Raw genomic sequence first — 27,522 nt, 5'->3', positions numbered from 1 at the left:
TAAATGGTGATTCAGTGAAAGGTAATTTACTGGAGAAAGGAAGGAAGAGATATTCACCAGGAAAGTTATTTCCAACTGGCAGATAGTCGGATGACTTTGGGGGAAATTAAACTGGATACAGGCCATGAGCACCAAGATTAAATTTTCCATCTCCTGAAGATTAGAAACTATGACTTTCAGTCCCATCAAGGTATACAATTAGAAAGGAGATGTCTGAACAAAGCAAGACTACTTGAAAACAAACTCTATGAAATGAAAATTGGACTATCTATCCACTAGCTTAAAAAGAGTAGCAAAGAAGCTTGTGGCTGGTTAACAGCTCTTGGTAGAAAAAAAACTATCCCTATGATAAACTGAAATTCAAACTAGCAGACTAGAAGAAAGGTATCAGTTCAGTTCAGTTCAGTCGCTCAGTCTTGTCTGACTCCTTGAGACCCCATGAAGCACAGCATGCCAAGCCTCTCTGTACATACCAGATTTATTTTTGTGCTGCTAGTGTTCTTTCATTGTTGTTTTCATTAAAAAGTATGGATTTGAATCAATAGTTAAAAATTAAAATTTAATATATATTTAACTGAATCACTTCTGTAAACCTGAAATTAACATGATGTTATAAATCAAATATACTTTACTTAACAAAAAGAAAACAAATTAAAAACAAAAATAAAATGTATTAAGATTTATGAAACCAATGGGTTGTCAGCAAACAAAAAAATAAATGACTGTCTATGGATGTCCCTCCAGCTATATTTTAGAGGAATTCCATCAAAATCCTCATTCCCACTTATCACATACTATTGAAGACAAGTGAATATAAAATTTTTAAAGGCATACTAGGATCAAATTTCCATGACAGTGGATAGAAAAAAGAAATGGCAAATTAACCAAGCAGAAATGAATAACACAATTTGATCAAGATTTTTAAACAGTTCGTTTGCAATACTTAAATATTTAAGAAAAGAAACTGGTCAAAATAAAAAAGGTATATATAAAAAGGAGAAAAGGAATCAATGTAAAGCAAAAATTTTAAAATGTGTTCAACCTAATATTCATATTTAAGTCAAGTGGTTGTTGCTCAGTCATGTTCGACTCTTTGCAACCCCATGGACTGCAGCCTGCCAGGCTCCTCTGTCCATGGAATTCTCCAGGAAAGAATATTAAAGTGGGTTTCCGCTCCCTTCTCCAGGGGATCTTCCCAATCCAGAGATCGAACCTGGATCTCCTGCATGGCAGGCAGATTCTCTACCATCTGAGCCACAATTTAAATCAAAAAATATATTAATACTCAACATCAATAACCTCAGATATGCAGATGAGACCACCCTTATGGCAGAAAGTAAAGAGAAACTAAAAGGCTTCTTGATGAAAGTGAAAGAGGAGAGTGAAAAAGTTGGCTTAAAGCTCAACATTCAGAAAACTAAGATCATGGCATCTGGTCCCATCACTTCATGGGAGATATATGGGGAAACAGTGCAAACAGTGTCAGACTTTATTTTTGGGGGGCTCCAAAATCACTGCAGATGGTGATTGCAGCCATGAAATTAAAAGACGCTTACTCCTTGGAAGGAAAGTTATGACCAACCTACATAGCATATTCAAAAGCAGAGACATTACCTGGCTAACAAAGGTCCGTCTAGCCAAGGTTATGGTTTTTCCAGTAGTAATGTATGGATGTGAGAGTTGGACTGTGAAGAAAGCTGAGCGCCGAATAATTAATGCTTTTGAACTGTGGTGTTGGAGAAGACTCTTGAGAGTCCCTTGGACTGCAAGGAGATCCAACCAGTCCATTCTGAAGGAGATCAGTCCTGGGTGTTCTTTGGAAGTAATGATGCTAAAGCTGAAACTCCAATACTTTGGCCACCTCATGCAAAGAGTTAACTCATTGGAAAAGACCCTGATGCTGGGAGGGATTGGGGGCAAGAGGAGAAGGGGACAACAGAGGATGAGATGGCTGAATGGCATCACTGACTCAATGGACGTGGGTTTGAGTGAACTCCGGGAGTTGGTGGTGGACAGGGAGGCCTGGCATGCTGCGATTCATGGAGTCACAAAGAGTCGGACATGACTGAGCAACTGAACTGAACTGAACTGATTCAACTTAGTTGAAGAAAGTATTAGAATCCTAAAAGTGAATCTCAGAAAAATTATACCAGATATAAGTTTCAGAATAAAACAATAAATGAGGGAGAAGAAAATTCAAAGAAATAATAGATGCTGTATTTCTATAAAGTATAAATATCCTAATAACTACAAAAATATATTGATTTCAGTCTATTATGGGTTGAATTTTAAACCAATAAAATTCGCATGTTGATGTTCTAACACCAGTACATTATTTGAGATAGAGTCTTTATAGAGGACTAATGTCCTAAAGAAAAAAGGAAATCTGGACACAGATACTCATATAGTGAGAATGCCATGTGAATGTGAAGACAGCAATCTACGAGCCAGGAAGGATGGCTTGGTAAAGATCCTTCCATCATAAAAATCAAGTCCTCATTATAGCTTCCAGAGAAGGCAATGGCAACCCACTCCAGTACTCTTGCCTGGAATATCCCATGGTCAGAGGAACCCAATAGGCTGCAGTCCATGGGGTCGCCAAGAGTCGGAAATGACTGAGCGACTTCACTTGCACGCATTGGAGAAGGAAATGGCAACCCAGTCCAGTGTTCTTGCCTGGAGAATCCCAGGGACGGAGGAGCCTGGTGGGCTGCCATCTATGGGGTTGCACAGAGTCAGACACGACTGAAGTGACTTAGCAGCAGCAGCAGCAGCATTATAACTTTCAGAGACCCTTGGCCATTCTGCCTTTGTGGGCCTTTTTCTTTTTTCAACTAAAATGATAAATTCTATTTGCAATTGTATTGATATAAAGACTAATATAGACAATTATATTCATGTTCATATTTTATTCTGATTTGAAAGCACATTAAGACATTTTCCTGAACTCTTTCAGTATTTGCGGCCATAATGATTATGCCATCTTAAACTAATAGACATTGTAGCAGAGGTGAAAAATATGTCTATACATTGCCAAATGCCCCTGAGGGTTAAAGTCACTTTCAGTTTAGCACCACTGATACACTCAAGAACAAATACACACATATTAACATACAGGTGGTTATGTTTGTATAGCAATACCAAGTATACATGGTGAACAAATTCATAGATTGTGCCCATAGTACCGCTTTATACTGATGATGTTTAAAAATTTTCCAACACAGCACTAAGAAACACTATATATTATGAGTGCTAATGCTATTAATGTCAACATTTTTAGATAGTTCAAACATACTGTCACTTTTCTCTAAAACTAAAGTGAAACTTAGTGAAATCTGATTTCTTTTAAAAAAGATATAACAGGTTCTATATCACTACAAATTAAATGAAGTATATGCCAAATCAAATTTCTCTTTTGTGCACCCAATTTCTTTTAGGACTGGACCTAAATAGTTAAGTTTCCAGGATGATTATTGAGAAATTTCTATATCCATATGCACCTGCACACCATGAGTTAATTTCATATGACATCATGTCATCACACTGTCACTTGTACAAAATTAAAATGTCATGTTTTCATACAAGAAGTTTTCCATTTTAAAGAAGTTATGGTTAAAAAAAAAACTTTCATAAAATCATCATCTTGAAAATAAGATGACAATCGGAAGCTTTTCTTGCTGTTCATTTAATTTTTAATTCAGAGTTCATGCTGACATTAAAGCTATCTTTTTTTTTTCTTTTTTGAAAAAGGAATGGGAATCTTCCCATTCCCTTTTACATGATTTATTCTCTCTTGAACCTCAAAATCATTTATTTAATTTGAAGTTATAGTACTTCATATTAAAAGAGATTTGAAGGCTCTCTTTTTAAAGACAGAAAAAATAGAGAATAATGGAAGTAATGGTGATGATGAGAGGGGAATTTCATGCACTATATACTAGAAACTGATTTTCATTAAAGAATTAGATATCTTACAACTTGTTCTTTGGCACTGCCATAACTAATCCCCCTTCCCATGAAGAGATCACTTAACTGTTTCAAGCATTGTTGGTTTCCATTATTTGAGGAATTTGACAAGATGATTTCTTAATTCCTTTATGCCACCAGAATTTTTTTCTTACTCTCTATATGCTTGCTGTGGTTGTTTTTGTTTTGTTTTGTTTTAATAAAGCAAGGTTAGAATAATTGCCTAGAGTCTACACTTTACTCACACATATTGCCATTGTTTAGTCAGTAAGTTGTGTCAGACTTTTTTGCAACCCCATGGACTGTAGCCCACCAGGCACCTCCGTCCATGGGATTTCCCAGGCAAAAATGCTGGAGTGGGTTGCCATTTGCTTCTCCAGGAGATCTTCCTGACCCAGGGATCAAACTTTTGTCTCCTGCATTGGCTGGTGGATTCTTTACCACTGACTCACACACATAGGACATGGGAAAAGAGGGGAGTTAGAGGTAGAATTTTAGTAACTAAACTCTTTATGGAAGCAAGCAATAGTTTCCACATGATACAGTTTTTAATCTGGAAAAAAAAATCCTAACAGTCATAAGAACATACACTATAAGATGAAGAGAAGTGAATATGGGGAATGTAATACATTTGTTCATCCTGAAAAAAGTCTAGTCTCATTAACTTTTATTATCAAAGATATGTTTAATGTTAATAAGGCCCAAATCCTAATGCTATATTGTTAACAGAATAGATATCTTAGCCTAAAACATGCTAATACAGAGGAACAGTTTTTGGTCTTACCTTTAATTTGATTTGATTCTATTCTTTTCTATCATATGTTTTATTCTAGTCTTTCTTTTTAACTACCAGATAATACAATATAGATAATATACACTTAAAGATACACTGAAGTAAACATAGCGTCTTTTATCTCTCATGTAAGAGTTTTGGTCAGTTAAACAAGTCATCTTTCCTATTTTTGAAGTGAAAATTTTCTTATTACACATATGATACATATTTTTTATATATTTATGGAGCAGGACACCTAGCTAATCACAGCAATTACCACTTGAAATACATGAAGCTCACTGTCAGTGGTTGTACAGTAAGAAACATTATTTCCAATATGTATCCTTAGTTAAATTCTAAAAGTTACACATATTTAAATAGTCCTAGAATATACCAGGAAGAGTCAGTATACTTTCAACTACAACCTGCACACTAATGTATTCTATTGGTAAATATGAGACATATATGCAATACAGTCAATAGCTAATGATCAAACTATGATATCATGCATATTCTAAATTATAGCTTTTGATCTCCAAAGCAAACAATTCTACTTTTACACAATGTTTTTTTTATTCCATAAGCAACATTTTTTTAAATATGTGATAAACTGTAGGTATTAAGACACGAAGAATGCATTTTTAATCTCCTGGCACTAATTCTGAACACCAATATTTCAAATTTCAAAAAAATTCAAATCAAATAAAAGTGTTGTTTCAATTAAAAGAATGCAAAAAATGATCAAATTAAAATAATACATTTCTATAAAGCCAAACTTATAAACAAAGTCAAAGAGTAAATTGCAACTGTGAAAAAATTATTGGTAATATTGCTGGCAAAGATTTATTGCATCTATTATGTAATTATTGACTAGTACTGATAAGTTTAAAAGAGTAACAAAATGGCCTAAAGAGTCAGTTAGTAAAAAAAGGAATATTCATATCCCCTCAACTACAAAAATGTGATCAATTTCATTCATAATAAGACAAAAATATACTGAGAATACATAGAGATGCAATTTTTCACCTACTTACAAAATCCCAGGTCTTACAATCCCATTTGCTGGCATTGCTATAGAGAAATATATATTCTTACACATCACTGACAGAGGTGTAAAGTGCGCTACCACCTATGGAGAAGGATAGGTAACATCTACCAAAATTAAAGATTTTTTATTTTTGAACCAGAATTCCACTCTGGAAACCTCTTCCTTCAGGGACATCTATACCTTTGCTGAATGATGTATGTACAAAGACATTCATTACAGTACTGCCTACAATGCAACTAAACAGCAATAACAACAAAAACACCAAGAGCGAATAAACATTCATTAAAACAACCTTGGGAGAGGGCATGCCAGTGAAAGAGGTGAATTAAAGACGTCTGTAAATTCACACTTCCATAAAAGAAATGTTTGATGACAGAGATTTTTGTTTCAATAATTTCAAATAATTATTACAACCATTAACAGGACTACAAAAAGCTATAATTTATAGAACCCTTACCAGTGAATTACCACATTTGAGCATTACAATAGGCACTGAGATAGAGTTCTGTGTAAATGAAGATGAAACAGCCCCATAACCTGCTTCCAGAGTGTTCAGCCTACGAGGTAAGGCAGGAACCTTGAAAAGGGGTTCCAAATATTTTCTGTAAATGGTCATTAGTAAATACTTTAGACTTTGTGGTTCTTAATTTCTTTCACTGGTTCTCAATTTTACCATTGTAGCTTGATAACAGCTACATTCAATACATAAATGTGAATCTAGTTATATTAAAAAAGACATCATGTTTAGAAACTGAATTTGGTTTTGTTATTTCTGTGTATCACCAATAATACTTAATTTTTTCAATAGTTATTATTATCTATTACGCAAGCAATGTCAGCACAACCACAGACAGTGGTTTAACTGACAATCTAAACTATAAACCAAATTTTATAACACACTTGAATTATAACTATGAAACAGTATTTCTTAGTGTTACATGTAAGGAAATCAAAGACACTCACCAGTTGTAATACAGATAAAAAGAAGCCCTGACTCAGACTCTGCTGTTTACTTAGAAATTCTCATTATCTCATGAAAGCAATGAGTCTACTCTAATGATGGGTGTCATACACAGCCTGCATTTTAGTATGTGTGTGATATTTTATATAAAATTAAATTCTGAGTTATAATGGGATTCATTTAACTCTGTTTAATTTTTGAAAAGTAAAAGACAATGATCTATATTATTTATTATATAATTTTTGGAAAAGAGAGAACACTTTTGTTGTAAAGCTATAATTACATTACCATATAGGTTTTTTTCTGGGAAGAAAGGACTTACTTACTAACAAATGTGCTATTATGGCTTCCTGACCCTAAACTTTCAAGTATTTAAAAAGATCTTTAATAAATCAATGAGATCAAATTCAAGATAGATATATATAGATATATATAAATACATAGACACACGCTACACATAATAGTTTTGGTATTTAATCTCCTATAGCTTTTACATTCTGAAAAAAGTATGAATTGTCAATTACACGTACCTGTATATATGTATAATTGCATATATTGCAGATGTAGATGCTGTATACATAATATATGTGTATATATATGTATATATACTATTTACCATTAGAAATTTCCTTAGCCTTATTAAAAAAAAAAAAAAAAAAACTCTTAGTAGTGAGTAATGTGTATTGCCCAGTGTCAATAAAATAAGTTCCCTCATAATAAATCCAATCATTGACTAAGAAAACTGGAAGAAAATTTTAAAAAATATAAAAGAAGTTGGTAAGTGTCAAACAGTTTGGCTTCAACTCTTACAAGCAGTTTCAGATGTTTTGTAATGTGAAATATAGCAACAGATATACAAAATTATAACCCAGAGCTTAAGGATGATGGAAACTAACTTATAATGTAGAAAATATATTAATAACAGAACTGTATTGTATGATTATTATTTTATTTTTGTTGACAAAAATCCTGTGGACATTTCTGTGTCAGAGAAGGGTAAAGGAGATAATTTTCAGATCTTTGGATGTGTTCCCTTCTCATGCTTATAGAAACTGTAATGATTTTATCTTCTACTCAGGATATATGGCTGGCTCATTATTAATGTATTTATATATATATATATATATATGTAATAATGTATTTCAGAGAAGGCAATGGCACCCCACTCCAGTACTCTTGCCTGAAAATCCCATGGACGGAGGAGCCTGGTAGGCTGCAGTACATGGGGTTGCAAAGAGTCATACACGACTGCACGACTTCACTTCCACTTTTCATTTTCATGCATTGGAGAAGAAAATGGCAACCCACTCCAGTGTTCTTGCCTGGAGAATCCCAGGGACGGGGGAGCCTGGTGGGCTGCCGTCTATGGGGTCCCACAGAGTCAGACACGACTGAAGCGACTCAGCAGCAGCAGCAATAATGTATTTATTTTATTTAAATATAAATTATTTTCTTTAATAAGAATAATGGGGCAGGATCATGTGTATTGTTGGACATTAAAAGTTGTTTTTTTTTTTTTTTTTTAATTTTCACAATCATGTATGTATGTATATATGTTTGTAGGGGAGTATGAGGAGAATGAGCCTGTAAAATCAAGTTAGAATTGCTCACAAAGGCAGATGACTATTGAGAAAGAAGATTATGAATAAAGGGATACAAGTCAGATAGAGAACAAGAGGATCATACCTTAGGGTGTGACCCTTTAATTTGTCTGTTAATACTACAACTAGAATGGACCCCGATTTCTGCAGAACCTTCACAAAGGAACAGTTTCCCGGCCCTCACCACCTCCTGGTGGCTAACAAGCTCTCAACCATATGTTCACTGGTGCCCAAGCCCAGAAAGATTATTTGTAACTAAACTACTGATTGAGATTTCAACTTTTACTAAAACTAGATAAACCATCAAAAACTGAGAAGCTATCTGATCTTTCCCTTCTTCTTTCTAGCAAATTTGATTTTGATTTTTAATTAAACTAAAATGACAAAAAGTAAACAACATATTTTAATAATATATATATATATTTTTCCTTTTGGAATACTCCAAAAAAGAAACATTTTTATGTTCCTTCTCCCACCCCACTCCTTTTCAAGGAGTGAAAGGGTTATAGAAAAAAGATTTTGAAGTTCATAACAAAAATAAATTTATAGTAACTCAATATATTATGTTTTTACTTTTAGTATACTTATTTACATTTACTATATGTAATACACCATAGGGAAAACACATAGGATGAAGATAAGGGGCTTTTCTTCTTATTTTGATATACATGTCAGAGAATGATAGAATTTTTCCAGATGGTTTTGTGCTTCATATTCTGACTCCATAGCTCCTGCCTTGTATGGAAAACACAGCTGCAACTCAGTTCCTGTTGGATGAGAGGTGGAACAGATGGCTGTGCTCCTGCACTGCCTACACATTAGGGAAGCACCCTGGCTTTGGATGGAGTACTATTTTTTTTTTTTTTTTAGCACTAACAGTGCTAAAGTGAAAATAAATAGGCAAGCAGGGAGATAGAAGTCACAGAGCCTGGCGATTTGTTTCACATAGTCCAGGTTCAATGCATGATACAGGATGCTCGGGGATGGTGCACTGGGATGACCCAGAGGGATGGTATGGGGAGGAAGGTGGGAGCGGGGTTCAGGATGGGGAACATGTGTACACCCGTGGCAGATTCATGTTGATGTATGGCAAAACCAATACAATATTGTAAAGTAATTAGCCTCCAGTTAAAATAAATAAATTTATATATATATATATATATATATATATATATATATATATATAAAGAAGAAGTCATGGAGCCTGTAGTCATGAAGATTCTACTGCTGTACTTGCTTCTTTTCCCATAGGTACTGAACCAACCTGAGTGTGGCTGCTTGCCAGCCATCAGTAATTTATCAGAAGACGGTCTCCCCACTTCCCACGCTCTTCTTTACCCTGGAACCTCAATGACACGTGCTTAAACTGCCCCTTATTACTGAGCACACAATTTCCTAAAGGGTTTGACCAGCCATTAAAATGTCTTGTCTGTATGTCTGAGAGAAAGGAAAGTTAGTGTGAAGTTCCTTATCATTTTATCAGCTTCATTCTTTGGGGATTTTAACAAAACCTGTACATTGAGTATATATTTAATCTATATTTAAAATATATTACTATGTGTATGGAAATTAATTTGGGGGTTTGATAAATATCCATGTGCTTATAAATGCTGACAAATACAACTACAACCTTTGTAACAATTAAAAACACTATATTAGAAGTCATAGATTTTCTTAGCTTTATGTACAACAGCAGTAGATTAAAAAAAAAAAAAATCTGTAAATATCAATGCGCCAAGAAATGACACGGTGAATTCTAATACACCTTCACAGTACTAAAGACAAAATTACTAAACTGTGTGTTTAAAGTGTTTACATTTTACATGAGAGAAAGGAGTGATACGCTGGTAAAGAAAATTCAGTCTAGTACATACGAACTGATGTTTATGGAGATGTGACATGCTTGGTCACATTCATTTTTTATAATCATTATTTCAAAATGTTCAGAATAAGAAATAACATTCTGTAACATAATTCACTTAAGTTCCATTCTCTTCAAATGCAACTCCAGCTCCACCCTTATCACACCCCCACAATTTCCCAGGAGAGAAAAAACAAACAATAAACAAAAACTTACTTTTCCAACATACTGTGGATCTGGTCCCATATGTTCTTCTAAAACAAAGAACTGATTCCAAACCCATCCCCTTTTGGGACGGTGGTGGACTTCGGTTTCGCCTTCGATGTGTTTGGTTTGGTTTCTGGTCCCCCTGATGGAGCCGTGGTGAGTGGTCCCATAACACCTCTGCACAAAGCAGAGACACACCAGGACTGGGCAGATGCAGGAGGTACTCGTAATTTTCATTGTAAGATAACTTTCCAGTTCACAGCCTTCTTGCTTTTCCTTGTCAGCTACAAATGCCTAGTGAGCATTCGAGAGAGAAGCCAAAGCATCTTCTGGAATGACAGTCCGAAGAAAATTGTTTAGCATGTCCATGATTTAACAGCCCCAGGGAATGGTCAGGCTACATTTACATCCTGAAACACTTAGAGAACCAAAGCCGTAGTTGTGTGATTCTAAGTCTTCACAGCAGGTGAACAGGGGCAACCATTTTCCACCTGATAGAAAGAGAGAAAATTATATACATTACAAAATATGGCAATTTTAAGTATTTGCTGAGAATACAAATTATACTGTTTTGCAGGGTGATGCTGATAGGCAAAGAATATGTTCAAGTTCTTTTGGAAATAAACACAAACATACACAGTCATGCTCAAGTCTGCACATGGTATTTTTACACAGGCATACGTATTTGTATTTTAAATCCCAGCTTTATATATATATGTGTGTGTATTTAATTATTTAAAACAATAGAAATGCAGTCCTAGAGAGCTTAAAAATTGACCATGAATATGTGCCTTACAAAATGTGACCTATTAGGGACTCCACACTAAGTGCAAATTTTTAATTTGGTTTTTGTGTTTATCTTGCTTTTGTTAGATGTAATACAACTTAATATAGATCAATCACCTATTACATGTGACTCACAGAACTTCATGGAATATTCCCTCAGATTGAAAATATTTCACAAACCATCACAGCAATCAAGCAGGTACTTAAAATCTTTAGTAAGCAAAATTAAAGAAAGAAGATAGCTGAAAAATATGCATGCTATTGAAAGCCACTCCACATCTGGGATAAGATTAGCACAACTGAACAAGTAAGAATATCAATGACTGAATACTAGCTTGCTTGGGTTTTAGTAGGCCTATAGATTAGAATGTGGTCTTCAGCTTCAGATTCAAGCCTAGAATGACACTACACATAATTCTAGCAGCTATGCAAAGAGAGGTACGGAAAAAAAAAGATGGTGGCAAAAAGAACAGAGTGGGAAATGCTTTGCTTTTCAAATAAGGAAAGCTGAGGACTTGAAATTAAAAGGCTTCCCTGTGGCTCAGACGCTAAAGCATCTGCCTGCAATGTGGGAGACCTGGGCTCGATTCCTGGGTTGGGAAGATTCCCTGGAGAAGGAAATGGCAATCCACTCCAGCACTCTTGCCTGGAAAATCCCATGGACAGAAGAGCCTGATAGGCTACAGTTAAAAGGAATAAAATTAAAAGACGCTTGCTCCTTGGAAGAAAAGCTATGACCAACCTAGACAGCATATTTAAAAACAGAGACACTACTTTACCAACAAAAGTCCATCTAGTCAAAGCTATGGTTTTTCCAGTAGTCATGGATGGATGTGAGAGTTGGACTATAAAGAAAGCTGAGCACCAAAGAACTGAGGCTTTTGAACTGTGGTGTTGGAGAAGATTCTTGAGGGTCCCCTGGAGTGCAAAGAGATCCAACCAGTCAATCCTACAGGAAACCAGTCCTGAATATTCATTGGAAAGACTGATGCTGAAGCTGAAACTCCAATACGTTAGCCCCCTGATGTGAAGAAACAACTCGCTGGAAAAAACTCTGATGCTTGGAAATATTGAAAGCAGGAGAAGGGGATGACAGAGGATGAGATGGTTGGATGGCATCACTGACGCGATGGAAATGAGTTCGAGTAAGCTCTGTGAGTTGGTGATGGACAGAGGAGGCTGGTGCTGCAGTCCATGGGGTTGCAAAGAGTCGGACATGACTGAGCGATGAAATTGAACTGAACTGAGGATTGAACTTTGGTTTTAGTACAACTAGACAATAAAACTTCAGAAACATTTTGGAAAACAAAAGACAGGATTTGGGATCGAAAAGTTTGAGTAAAATTATTAGCTTATTGAAACCACATTAAACTGTGTAGCATGTTTTTCTCTTTTTGTATATATGTGTGTTTCAAGATGTGTTTAGAAAGTGAAAGTGAAGTCTCTTAGTCATGTCTGACTCTTTGCAACCCCATAGACTGTAGTCTACCAGGCTCCTCTGTCCATGGGATTTTCCAGGCAAGAGTACTGGAGAGGGTTGCCATTTCCTTTTCCAGAGGATCTTCCCGACCCAGGGATTGAACCCGGGTCTCCCTCATTGTAGGCAGACGCTTTACCGTCTGAGCCACCATGTGTTTAGGAAAAGAAAACTATTTACTCAAGATTACAGCTATTTCACCTAGTAAAAAACATTAGATGTATCACTTTTTCACTCCATAAAGTTCACCCTTGCAAATCAGAGCAAACCGAAATGTAGACCTAAACGAATTACAAGGTGGTTGACATGAAAATATAAACGATTTAAAAAACTGAGTATAAGTAATCAATCATCGAATAATTGTTTTTCTCAATTGGGAAAAATGTTGACACTAAGTCAGGGAATGAAAAAATTACAAGGCCCAGAGCAAGGTGCTTCTCTCTATCAGTATCTCTCCCCATGGGCTTTCCTGGTGGCTCAGATGGTAAAAGAATATGCCTAAAGGGAGACCTGGGTTTTATGCCTGGGTTGTGGAGATCCCCTAAGAGAGGGCATGGCAACCCACTCCAGTATTCTTGCCTGGAGAATCCCCATGGACAAAGGAGTCTGGTGGGTTACAGACCACAGGGTCGCAAAGAGTCAAACACAACTGAGCGACTAAGCACACCTATGGTTTTTCCTGTGGTCATGTATGGATGTGAGAATTGGACTGTGAAGAAAGCTGAGCACTGAAGAATTGGTGCATTTGAACTGTGGTGTTGGATAAGACTCTTGAGAGTCCCTTGGACTGCAAGGAGATCCAACCAGTCCATTCTGAAGGAGATCAGCCCTGGGATTTCTTTGGAAGGAATGATGCTAAAGCTGAAACTCCAGTACTTTGGCCACCTCATGAGAAGAGTTGCCTCATTGGAAAAGACTCTGATGCTGGGAGGGATTGGGGGCAGGAGGAGAAGGGGACGACAGAGGATGAGATGGCTGGATGGCATCACTGACTCGATGGACGTGGGTCTGAGTGAACTCTGGGGGTTGGTGGTGGACAGGGAGGCCTGGCATGCTGCGATTCACAGGGTCGAGAAGAGTCGGACACGACTGAGTGACTAAACTGAACTGAACTGACAGATTCTTACATCACCAATTGTGCAAGAATTATACTGAATTTGAATTGAAATTTTATTTTAGTTGCTAGAAAATATAAATTGAAATCTGCAATATTGTCAAGGGCAAAGACACATTTTGATTGATTTAAATTAAAATGATTCAAAAACGCTTCTAACACATAAAAAAAAAAAAAAAAAAAAAAAGAGCAATACCACTCTAACTCCAACATGGTAAGAGCAATGGAGAGAAAGTCCAAAAACAGAGATTTTCTCTTTTTTTTTTTTTTTTGACAACGTATTTAAAATGTGCACTCACATGAAACATCTAATTTTGAGTCTCAATTTTCTCATTTGTGACTTGAATAATTGATTTGAATAGTCTCCCAGTTTATCTAATAAGTTATTTGGATCATTTTTAACTTTATCAACAGTTTCTTAATTTGGGGGACTTTTCTGGTGGTCCAGTGGCTAGGACTCCACACTCCCACTGCAGGGGGCCTGCGTTCCATCCTTGGTCAGGAAACTAGATCCTGAATGCCATAACTAAGCCTCAGTGCAGCCAAATAAATAAATATATATTTTAAAAAACTTGTAAGAAACGAGTTGCCAGTCCAGGTTCGATGCGCGATACTGGATGCTTGGGGCTGGTGCACTGGGACGACCCAGAGGGATGGTGTGGGGAGGGAGGAGGGAGGAGGGTTCAGGATGGGGAACACATGTATGCCTGTGGCGGATTCATTTTGATATTTGGCAAAACTAATACAATTATGTAAAGTTTAAAAATAAAATAAAGTTTAAAAAAAGAAAAAAAAAATAAAATAAAATAAAAAACTTTCTTAATTTCCAACTCATGCATCTCAAAAAAAGAGACTTTCTTCTTAGAAGTCATGTTGATTAATATATAGAACGTGTTGCTTTCTTAATGTCTTCACACCATTTGGTGTGATTTTAAGTGAAATTAACATCTTTGCCCTTTATGCCAAGTTGTTTAACAAAGCATAATTCATGAGTAGAAGGTGAAGAAAGTGGCTTTTGTAAGGCATTACAGATACATAGAATGACTGATTTCTTTGCAATAATTTATCTCGTATGGCACCCCCAAATTATACAAAAGCAATTTAATGTACCTATGTATTGTTTCTGAATCTCTATTATGACAATTATGAGAAGCAGTAAGTGAGGCCCCACTGAACAAAAGAGCAAATGTAAACATCACAACTGTACTTGTGAAAGTAACTTCATTTACTACACAATGAGAGGACAGAAATCCAAATGTGAAAATTGACTGTCCTATTTCAAGAAATCTGCCCCTGTATAGCTTAGAATTAAAATGTAAATAATAAAAAATAAACCATTGGTTGAAAACAACACAATAGAAATACTTTACAGCCATTCGCTATTTTGTTGTTGCTTTTTAACTAAGCACTATTCAAATACATTTCCTACTTTCCTGAAACTCTCCAATATATGAAACGTGATAAACAGAACCCTAAGCATAACACCCAAAGGGACCAGATGCCTCCTTCTTCTAATCTCTTAGTTAGAACTTACATCGATGGCATGTGAATATTAATGACATGTTGCAATAACCTGGAGCAGATGATTGATGGATATCAGGACAGATGATGCATTTTTCATAGCAGTGGTAAATGACTTAAGGGCCAGATGCAGCCATGGTGAACTTAGCAGCCATTATGGAAAGAGTTCGGTGGCAGTTGCATGAATTAAGGGTCACTTTTTCCCATGAAGTGATGGGACCGGATGCCATGATCTTTGTTTTCTGAATGTTGAGCTTTAAGCCAACTTTTTCACTCTCCACTTTCACTTTCATCAAGAGGCTTTTGAGTTCCTCTTCACTTTCTGCCAAAAGGGTGGTGTCATCTGCGTATCTGAGGTTATTGATATTTCTCCCAGCAATCTTGATTCCAGCTTGTGTTTCTTCCAGTCCAGCGTTTCTCATGATGTACTCTGCATATAAGTCAAATAAACAGGGTGACAATATACAGCCTTGACAAACTCCTTTTCCTATTTGGAACCAGTCTGTTGTTCCATGTCCAGTTCTAACTGTTGCTTCCTGACCTGCATAAAGATTTCTCAAGAGGCAGGTCAGGTGGTCTGGTATTCCCATCTCTTTCAGAATTTTCCACAGTTTATTGTGATCCACACAGTCAAAGGCTTTGGCATAGTCAATAAAGCAGAAATAGATGTTTTTCTGGAACTCTCTTGCTTTTTCCATGATCCAGCGGATGCTGGCAATTTGATCTCTGGTTCCTCTGCCTTTTCTAAAACCAGCTTGAACATCAGGAAGTTCACGGTTCACATATTGCTGAAGCAGTGGAAACAGTGTCAGACTTTATTTTTCTGGGCTCCAAAATCACTACAGATGGTGACTGCAGCCATGCAATTAAAAGATGCTTACTCCTGGTAAGGAAAGTTATGACCAACTTAGATAGCATAGTCAAAAGCAGAGACATTACTTTGCCAACAAAGGTTCGCCTAGTCAAGGCTATGGTTTTTCCTGTGGTCATGTATGGATGTGAGAGTTGGACTGTGAAGAAGGCTGAGCACCGAAGAATTGATGCTTTTGAACTGTGGTGTTGGAGAAGACTCTTGAGAGTCCCTTGGACTGCAAGGAGTTCCAACCAGTCCATTCCGAAGGAGATCAGCCCGGAGATTTCTTTGGAAGGAATGATACTAAAGCAGAAACTCCAGTACTTTGGCCACCTCATGCAAAGAGTTGACTCATTGGAAAAGACTCTGATGCTGGGAGGGATTGGGGGCAAGAGGAGAAGGGGACGACAGAGGATGAGATGGCTGGATGGCATCACTGACTCAATGGACGTGAGTCTCAGTGAACTTCGGGAGTTGGTGATGGACAGGGAGGCCTGGCGTGCTGCGATTCATGGGTTCGCAAAGAGTCGGACAGGACTGAGTGACTGATCTGATCTGATCTGATCTGATCTTGGCTGCGTAGTTTCAGTGTCGAGTACCAGTAAGAAACATTGCTTCTTACTGCCTAACTTCTATTGGTTCCTGTGCTATCTGGTGCCTTAATGGCTCAGTTGTGTCCGACTCTCTATGACCCCATAGGCTGTAGCCCACCAGGCTCCTCTGTCCATGGGGATTCCCCAAGCAAGAATACAGGCGTGAGTTGCCATGCCCTCTTCCAGGGAATCTTCCCAACCCAGGGATCGAACCCAGGTCTCCCGTATTGCAGGCCGATTCTTTACCATCTGAGTCACCAGTTAAGTGCATGAATACTGGAATGGGTAGCCTATCCCTTCTCTAGGGGATCTTCCCAACCAAGGAATCGAATGGGGGTCCCCTGCATTGCAGGCAAATTCTTTACCAGCTGTGCTACCAGGGAAGTCCCTATTGGTTCCTCCTGCTGCTGCTGCCACTAAGTCACTTCAGTTGTGTCCAACTCTGTGTGACCCCATAGACGGCAGCCCACCAGGCTCCCCCGTCCCTGGGATTCTCCAGGCAAGACTACTTCTTGCCAAACCTGATTTTTAAGGCCTTGCACCAATTTTCATGGCTACATAATATTCTTCCAATAAACCATTTTGTTGCTTTCCTTGGTCAGAGTTGGTTTTTGCTGTTTGATCACTCCACTCCAGTACTCTTGCCTGGAGAATCCCAGGGACGGGGGAGCCTGGTGGGCTGCTGTCTATGGGGTCGCACAGAGTCGGACATGACTGAAGCGACTTAGCAGCAGCAGCAGCAATGAAAACATTCTCTGATAAATGTCATAATACTGTCATAATCCCCTAAACATGAATACAGCATTACCTGCACTAATGTGAAATGCAGACTTCTCACCCCACTGCAGTATCTAATTGAGGTGATTCAATGCTGCCTCCAGAAACTAGTACCCTTGCTTCCATAACTATTCTTTCTTCTGTAGTTAAGTTCTGTACTGAGTCATGACCTCTGTACTGAGTCATGACCTCAAATGCTTATTCTGTAGAAAACTATCTGTTTATGAGCAGTTTATTCTCTGAGCTTCACATCTGTCATTTATGAATAAAAACTTTCATTGAATCATCTTTAAGCATGCTCAGCTAAATATTTGAATTTATGATTTAATCGCTGAGTATCACTTAAGACTTTTCTTATGCTGACTTTCATGAGCATCACCCAAGATTCAGTAATGAGCCATTTACAGATTTTAAGTATAATCATTCCATCAAAGGGCTTGGGGGCAGAGCCATTCTCAAAGAGAAATACTATCACATTTACTCCACATGTATTGCTTTTAACTTGGGCCTTTGACTGGACTTTCTTTTCTGTTCATTCTCAATTTATAAATCTGGAAACCCAAAGAAGTACAGAGAATACCTTCTGTTTATTTATTTATTTTTTAAGAAGATTTCTTTGGTATTTTTCTTGTTTTGGAAACATCTGTAAAATATACACTGTCAACCTTATTTTATGAATGCATCTTTCTATTTTCTGTATGTGTGGAGTAATGTAAGATACTATTTCACATGTTCAAAAAGCCTAGAATTATAATTGCTACCAAATTCTAAGCTTTAGCATCACATATTACTAGCAGTAATTGATCTGACTTCGCATATTTAAGGAGAAAATGTCAAATAAGATAAAGCATGATTGAAAGTTTGTAATTTTTGGATTTTTTTCATTGCAAATATACAAGGACATCTTAGGTGGAGAAACACAATTTAATGCTAATATGATGTCCAGTGGACAGAAGGGGATCTTCTCACCTGTCAAACCTATAAACCCATTGGATGAGAAGGCTGTTCTTCATAAGAATGTGATGCATCTTGAACATGATGTAATTTAACTTTTCAATGGTAAATTATTAAAATCCATACTGCCAGGCAGATTTAAACATAAGGAAATTTACATTTGAATTCTGGGGTGCTTATATAAAGCAAACATTACAAAAACTGAACAAAACCTATGTTTCAGTTTAATAAAAATAAATGCACTACTATCTATCTTTGTGTATGTGCATTTATACGTATGTATGTATTTACTTACCTATCTACATTCAGGATATTGTGTTCTATGCATGCTTAGTCTCTCAGTCATGCCCGACTCTTGTAATACCATAGGTTGTAGCCTGCCAGGCTCCTCTGTCCATGGGATTCTCCAGGCAAGAATACTGGAGTGTGTAGCTATTTGCTTCTCCAGAGTGTCTTCCCAACCCAGGGACTGAACCCGGGTCTCCTCCATTGCATACGGATTTTAAACCGATTGAGCTACAGCCTTAAGTTATCTGTTGGGTTAGTATTTACAGGCAAAATGGCTGTTGCTGGTAGGATGCATTCTCAGATGTATATCTGAGCCTTTGAACTGTGGTTTCCATCATTTTCAGAACGAGTGATGAATAATATCAGTAGCAGTCTCTTGTTCTAAGCCTAGTTCTGAATTTCCATTGATTCTGGCTTCTGAATTTTGGTTTTACCTACCTGTCCTCTAGAAATAGCAATCCACTCCAGTATTCTTGCCTGGAAAATCCCATGGACAGAGGAGTCTGGCAGACTACATTCGATGGGGTTGCAAAGAGTCAGACACGACTTAGCAACTAAAACATCACTGCCATTTTCAATTTTACTGTTTTTTCCATTAGTGTTTTAATCTTCCTCAATTGATAAGTTATCTGATTAGTAATTAATTTTACTTGTCTCCTTCAGTGTCAGCTTAAACAGCTCTTGTTTATAGTCAAAATGCAAATACTCATAGACGACATGACATTGTAGAGAACTTCACCTAAATTAGTTGCAAGTTTTATTTCCAGGTTGGCTCCCAAATCAATATTTTCAGTTTCAATCTGTCCATTTCAGGATATAGTCCTTCACAGTCCCAAGATTTGTGTATGATCAACTGCATTTACTTAAAACATATATATTTATTTTATAGTTAACATATATGTATTTCAGAGGTAAAGAATAGACTTTTGGCTCAGTGGGAGAAGGAGAGGGTGGCATGATTTGAGAGAATAGAATTGAAACATATATATTACCATATGTAAAATAGGTTACTAGTACACAGGGCACCCAAATGAGTGCTCTGGGACAACCTGGAGGGATAGGGTGGGGAGGGAGGTGGGAGGCTCTTTCAGGATGGAGGAGATACATGTAAGCCTATGGTCGATTCATAATGATGCTTGGCAAAATAATAATAATAATAATAATAATAAATCACAATATTATTAAGTACTTATCCTCCAATTGAATAAATAGATTGAAAAAATAAAATATGTATATTTAATTTTAAAATGGGCTTTCCTGGTGGCTCAGATGATAAAGAATCTGCCTGCAATATAGGAGACCCAGGTTCAATCCCTGGGTTGGGAAAATCTGGAGAAGGGAATAGCAACCCACTTCAGTATCACTGTCTGGAGAATTCCATGGACAGAGGAGCTTGGCGTGCTGCAGTTTATGGGGTCACAAAGAGTTGGACATGACTGACTAAGCACACAAATATAAATTACATTTTAAATAGTCTTAAAATGTGAAATATTAATTTAAGTTTCATAGATGTGGTGATAAACCCACTACACACGTGCAGGCATTACTTTCTCACATGGTTAATTCAATTTTCTTTGCTGTAAAAGCCTTATTCCCCAAACCCCATTTAGTAAAACCTATCTTTTGTAGCCTGGATTAAAGGGTGTTTCTTTATAAAGACTTCTCTATTTGAAGAGACAATTCTCTTTGGGTCTTTTGTGTTTCTGCACATTTTCTGAGCAAGAGGCACTGACAGCTTTGTTTCATTCTATTTTTTCAAGGATGTTATATAGCAAACAGTCTTCAAATAGACAGAACCTTCTTTGGGGGAAGCAGGTAGATTTATTTTCTGACAATTATAAATATCATGTCTTTATCTAGGTAAAAGGTTGGAGAGGTGTGTTACTAGATCCTTTGGGAGACAGGGGATCCCAAAATTCAGGGGTCCTTAGCTGTGACCCAAATACACTAAGTGTGCATTATATATCTGGTGGCTTCCTGTTCCCCAGTGGCATGCAAGGACAATGGAAACTCATGCTTTCTGCTGTGCTGTAATAAAGGCTTCAGTCCAGAGTTTTTGTGTTCTGCCAGCATCTATAAAACTGTGGCAACCTAACTTATTAACTTGAAAATACAGTAACATCTCAAATTCTTCACTTGAAAGTCAAGTGATATATCATGCTATTCTAAGTCACTTCAGTTGTGTCCAGCTCTGTGCGACCCCATAGATGGCAGCCCACGAGGCTCCCCCGTCCCTGGGATTCTCCAGGCAAGAACACTGGAGTGGGCTGCCATTTCCTTCTCCAATGCATGAAAGTGAAAAGTGATAGTGAAGTCGCTCAGTTGTGTCTGACTCTTAGCGACCCCATGGATTGCAGCCTAACAGGCTCCTCGGTCCATGGGATTTTCCAAGCAAGAGTACTGGAGTGGGGTGCCATTGCCTTCTCCGAATGCAGCAGTCTAGTTTAATGTAATCACTTGCTCCTCTGAATTTCTATAACATTTATCTAATTCTTTCTTACTTTTGCAAACCACTATTCTATTTATGTAGGTGCTATTTAATTTTTCCTTTGAATCAGATTTTTTATAGTTCAAACACTATGTTTTATGTATTTTGTATTTTCCATCTCCTATACTGGCTAGTGAAGTACCTTACATATTGTAGCCAATAAGTAATTATTTGTTGAGTGAAGTAATAAATACATGGGAAACAGACAAATTAGTTCAGGGTTTGTATAGCAAGAATGGTGTTAAAATTCCAAGTTTCAACTTAGAACACTTAATTGTAATAATATGTTACAAAAGAAAAAACATATTTTTTAAAAAGCATGCTATGATGTGGTTGACATACTTTGTTTCTTACTTAAAACTTGTCACAATCAAGGAAGTGAAAGTACTGTACTGGATAACAAAGTTTCATTTCATCAATCAAATCCTGATTTCTCACTAAGTTAAATGGAGGAAATTAAGGAAGTCATTCATGGAGGAAATTAAGGAAATCATTCAAATATGGAACTAAATGTGCATGAGTAAATGTTGCAAAGGCATATACTCTATGCCACTATGAGCAATATTTTATTCACTATATATAGAGTAAAAATGTATATGAACATCCCTACTATGTTGGCATACACACACACATATATACATATTGGAGATCATTCACATTGTTGCCATTCTTCTCTCTCAAGATACACTTCATTATTTTTAAATTAATGCAAACATGTTTATATAGGGTTTTATTATTTCATACATTCCAGAAATTATGCATAGAAGTAGGAAGAGCAATGTCCTGAAAGGATATGCATAAGTAAAATGATACTGACAATATTGTTTGATTTGGCTGCAACAGTTAATATCATAGAATTATTCCCAGTTTTCAGGTTTCTGATTCTAATCTTCATAATACATAGCAAAGTTATTCAAAAAATTAGAAAACAACAATAGAAGAAAGAAAATGGTATCCAATGCAATATTTCCTGGCTTATATGTATTTGTCAGAGTGATGAATATTTTGATTTTCTTCACGTCTTCGAAAAGTACTTCTACCTGTCATACTATTTTTTTGTGTTTTATGTTCCTGTATGTATGTGTGCATTTCACATAATAGTGTTTCATGAAATTAATTTTAAAATGATTATTTGGTTTGATTTAAAGCATCAAAAAATACTAAAGGAATCCTACTGGCACAGAGACTCAGAGTGGCTTCACTATCTTATGCCAGACTTAAGTCTCTTAACCTCACTTCCCTGGAAAAAAAAGACTATATTTCTTAGCCTCACTGGTAGCTGAGTAGGGTCCAATTCCTGAATTCTAGCCAACGGAATATAGGGACAAGTACTCTGTTAACTTTCTAGGAAATTTCCCTAGAAGGCTGTTGATCTATTCTACCCAATCCCTCCATCTCGATACAAGAATCCTGATTGTGATGTCTGGAGCCCCCAATTGGATCATGAAAGTGAAAGCCATTGCCTAGAGACAGAGGAACCAAGCAACTTTATCTCAGAGAGCACTGAAGAGCAAACTGCCATGTGAACCCTGGGCTGCCTCTCTGAGCTCAGTTAAGAGAGAAAGTATTTCAGTCTGTGTAAAGCCACAACTATTTCATGTTTCTGTTATACAGAGCTGACCATAACTCTGATTTAACAACTGTTGAGCTGAAATGGTGTATTCTCCATGGCTTTGGAGATGGAGGGTTTGGGAAATAAAATACAGAGGAAGGAGAGAAAGGAAAGGAAAATAAGAATAAAAGCATGGGAAGATGATGCATGACAGTCTATTCTAAACGCCAGAGAACTTATTTTTTGGAGGAAATCTTCTCTGCATTTTTTAATCACAAGTATGAAAATGTGCAGGTCTTGATTTTCACTCTTTTCCCTCTGAAGTCAGAAGGCGTATCTTATGCCTTCACTGTGTCATTCCCAGCGTATAGCACTACGTGATGCAAATAGGAGTGACAAAGGGCTCCCTCAATGCCTCTCCCTTTGAAATCTACCCTCCAGCTATATTTCATCTCCTCAAACTCTTGCTTGAAATTCCTTCATGCCTTTGCTTCACCTGCAGAATAGAAAAAAAGAAAAAAAAAACCCACAAGAAATTCATGACTTGCCAATATCGGAGGCAGTTCCACTTCTCTTCTCATCTTTACTGCCTGCCCTGGAAAACCCACAACCCATCCATATTTTACCATGCTCACCATATCATAGCGGCTCAGCAGTAAAGAACCTGTCTGCAATGCAAGAGAGGCAAGAGACCTGGGTTTGATCCCTGGGTTGGCAAGATTCCTTTGAGGAGGAAATGGCAACACACTCCAGTATTCTTCCCTGGAAAATCCCATGGACAGAGGAGCCTGGTGGGCTACAGTCCATGGGGTCACAAGAGTCAGACATGACTTAGTGACTAAACCACCATCTCCTGACTAGGCTGCACTCCTGCTAGCTTTATGCCTCTGTATGTGCTGTTTCTTCTAAATGAAAAGTCCACGACATTGTTTTAATAACCAGCAAATCACCAGTTCCCAAGTGAGTTTTCAGAGACCATCACCATGTTCCTAAGGTCCCCTGTTCTCTTTACAGTCATAAAAAAGTTAAGAATTTGCCACTCCATTTTGACATTTCTTTTTATTTTATTTTATTATTTAACTTTACAAATAATGTATTGGTTTTGCCATATATCAACATGAATCCGCCACAGGTATACACGTGTTCCCCATCCTGAACCCTCCTCCCCTCTCCCTCCCCGTACCCAAAAAAAAAAAAAAAAAAAAAGAAATGTCAAAAGGAAAAAACAAAACAAAAGATAAAAGCAAAATTTCTTGAACTAAATAACAATGAAAATACAACATATCAATTTTTAAAATTATATGGGAAAAATAAATAAATAAATAACATGGATACTAAAAGAGAAAAAGAATTTGCCACTCCAAAATATGCCACTCAGGCATACAGATTAAGTTAAAGGCACTTGAAAATCACCAGATGCAAAAAGCATACCCTGACTTTCCTAAAAGTAGGAGGTAAAACTCAAACAGAAGAGATGCCCTCTTTAATATAGAAGGAAAGAAACATTCTCACCAAACTGGGAAGTGGACACCAAGAGAAATCTGTATAAAGAAAGCTTGCTAAATTAACTCATAGCTTTCTAGTCACTTCTCTACCTAATTCACTAAGTAGCCCAAGCAGCCTTTGCCTTGTCACTTTTTCACAATTTCTTATTCTTTGTCCAACTCACTATATAAATATCGCCTCAAACTGCTTCTTTGGATCTTAATTTCCTTAAGAGGACTCCCATCTCACACACACAAAAAAAACCCTTATATTAAATAAATGTGTATGTTTTTCTCTTATTAATTGCTCTTATTTCAAGAGCCCCAGTCAAGAATCTAAAAGGTATATGGAAAAAATGTTTTTCTTCCCCTAGAGTCATATTAGTCATTTATTACATGACTTACACATTTCCGGTCTTCCAAAAAAGACTAGAACTTGCTATCAGGTGCAGGCAGTCAAGATTCAGTTTAGTCAATGAACAAACAACCAAATGAATAAACAAAGCCAGGTTTGTGCTTCTATCAGTTTTGAGTGTCTCATGTACTACTCATGTGTCTTTAGCCCAATATTCTCATATGTAAAATAGGTCCAATAACTCACAAAAGCTCTGTGAGAATTAATCAAAGCTGTGAACACAGTCAAGAATACACGGAAGACGCAGTCAAAATCTACCACCACTTCTAGGAAAATAAAGTATATGGTTCAGTAGCATATTCCTTATATGATATAGTACATGTAATTTGCAGGTATTATTGGAATTATTTGCTATGATTCAGATAACAATGAAATATTTTAATTATAATTTGGATTTTGTATTTTTGGGAAAGAAATTAAAGCTAAACACTAAGAAACAAGAGTGCTTGCATACTGACTTGATAATGAATATTTAATACTTGTGTGCCTTTTCTTAGAGCTCTGGTTTTCTATTCATATAATATATGGTATATGTGTAATTTTAAAAAAGTGCTTCCCATATGTTCTGAAAAACTTTTTTGAAAGCATACATTCCACAAAGTAACTACATAAATGTTTCAAACTGATGCACACCCAAAAAGATACTTAATGATGGGTAAAAAATAACCGACCATGAAATTGAAAGAATTTAACTTTGTTCTAGATCATGGAAAAAGCAAGAGAGTTCCAGAAAAACATCTATTTCTCCTTTATTGACTACGCCAAAGCCCTTGACTGTGTGGATCACAATAAACTGTGGAAAATTCTGAAAGAGATGGGAATACCAGACCACCTGATCTGCCTCTTGAGAAATTTGTATGAAGGTCAGGAAGCAACAGTTAGAACTGGACATGGAACAACAGACTGGTTCCAAATAGGAAAAGGAGTATATCAAGGCTGTATATTGCCACCCTGCTTATTTAACTTATATGCAGAGTACATCATGAGAAACTCTGGACTGGAAGAAACACAAGCTGGAATCAAAATCGCTGGGAGAAAGATGAATAACCTTAGATATGCAGATGACACCACCCTTATGGCAGAAAGTGAAGAGGAACTCAAAAGCCTCTTGATGAAAGTGAAAGTGGAGAGTGAAAAAGTTGGCTTAAAGCTCAACATTCAGAAAACGAAGATCATGGCATCCGGTCCCATCACTTCATGGGAAATAGATGGGGAAACAGTGGAAACAGTGTCAGACTTTATTTTGGGGGGCTCCAAAATCACTACAGATGGTGACTGCAGCCATGAAATTAAAAGACGCTTACTCCTTGGAAGGAAAGTTATGACCAACCTAGATAGCATATTCAAAGGCAGAGACATTACTTTGCCAACAAAGGTCCGTCTAGTCAAGGCTATGGTTTTTCCAGTGGTCATGTATGGATGTGAGAGTTGGACTGTGAAGAAAGCTGAGTGCCAAAGAATTGATGCTTTTGAACTGTGGTGTTGGAGAAGACTCTTGAGAGTCCCTTGGACTGCAAGGAGATCCAACCAGTCCATTCTGAAGGAGATCAGCCCTGGGATTTCTTTGGAAGGAATGATGCTAAAGCTGAAACTCCAGTACTTTGGCCACCTCATGAGAAGAGCTGACTCATTGGAAAAGACTCTGATGCTGGCAGGGATTGGGGGCAAGAGGAGAAGGGGACGATGGAGGATGAGATGGCTGGATGGCATCACTGACTCAATGGACGTGAGTCTGAGTGAACCCTGGGAGTTGGTGATGGACAGGGAGGCCTGGCCTGCTGCGATTCATGGGGTCACAAAGAGTCAGACATGACTGAGCAACTGAACTGAATTGAACTGAACTGATGAACCTCCCTTCTTTGGAATATTTCAATGTCTTTAATTTACATGAACGTGTGTTGCTTTAATTAAAATACAGTATATAACATCTTGTTTCCAGTTTGTAAGAAAATAGAGTTAAAATTTTTAGCATGCCATATTACTGACTCAATGGACGTGAGTCTCAGTCAACTCTGGGAGTTGGTGATGGACAGGGAGGCCTGGTGTGCTGCGATTCATGGGTCGCAAAGAGTTGGACACAACTGAGCTACTGATCTGATCTGATATACATCAAATTTCCATGTAAAATATGGAGTCAAATGAACTTTGGATTTAAAACTGAATTACACATAGCTTTCTTTAGAAAATATAAATCTATAGGAGCCATAATATTGCTTAACTCTGAGATATTAACACCTCTGAATTCTAAGTAGTGAGAAAATGTGATAAAATGTCCTGAAAAGAAAAAGACGTGTGCTACATTTTTATATACACATAAGATCTTATGTTCGGAGGGTCTGATAATTAAAATAGTTTATATTTATATTCAGGTTCAAGTTTACCTTCTAAGTCATAATCTTACCAACACAGCCAACTTTTACATCAAATCACAAGCCTGTTGTATCTACTAAGTGACAGTTCATAGTTGTTTAGTCGCTAAGTCGTGTCTGACTCTCTCGGGACCCCATGGACGGTAGCGGGTCAGACCCTCTGTCCATGGTGTTTCCCAGGCAAGAATACTAAAGTGGGTTGCCATTTCCTTCTCCAGGGGACCTTCCCAACCCAGAGATCCTCCCACAGCTCCTGCCTTGGCAGGTGGGTTCATCACTGCTGAGCCACCAGGGAAGGTTTAGGAGACACTGTAACCCAAGGCTACCCCATATATGCTACCTGCATGTGTACTGGTGTCAGCAGAGATTCAGTCTCCAACCCTAAATGGTTCTCAGTGTTCCTTTATCCTCTTGCATACCATAAATCATGTTATC

The 27,522-nt window shown here is 37.2% G+C and overlaps 1 protein-coding gene across 7 annotated transcripts in view; it reads right to left on the bottom strand.

The window, feature by feature from the left end:
* Positions 1–27,522, bottom strand: part of CDH18 (cadherin 18) — a 1,278,678-nt gene that overhangs the window by 393,359 nt on the left and 857,797 nt on the right. For all 7 annotated transcript variants that reach the window (XM_027520189.1, XM_027520190.1, XM_027520194.1 and 4 more), the window contains one exon: positions 10,426–10,907. In XM_027520189.1, coding sequence (XP_027375990.1) covers positions 10,426–10,653 — 228 coding nt within the window. In that variant the 5' untranslated portion in view covers positions 10,654–10,907. The remainder of the gene's footprint in view (positions 1–10,425; positions 10,908–27,522) is intronic.

Source organism: Bos indicus x Bos taurus, chromosome 20 (genome assembly GCF_003369695.1).
Source record: "Bos indicus x Bos taurus breed Angus x Brahman F1 hybrid chromosome 20, Bos_hybrid_MaternalHap_v2.0, whole genome shotgun sequence".
In the NCBI taxonomy this organism is placed as follows: Eukaryota; Metazoa; Chordata; class Mammalia; order Artiodactyla; family Bovidae; genus Bos; species Bos indicus x Bos taurus.
Note: the sequence above shows the minus strand (reverse complement) of the source record. Positions and strands in the feature narration are given on the sequence as shown.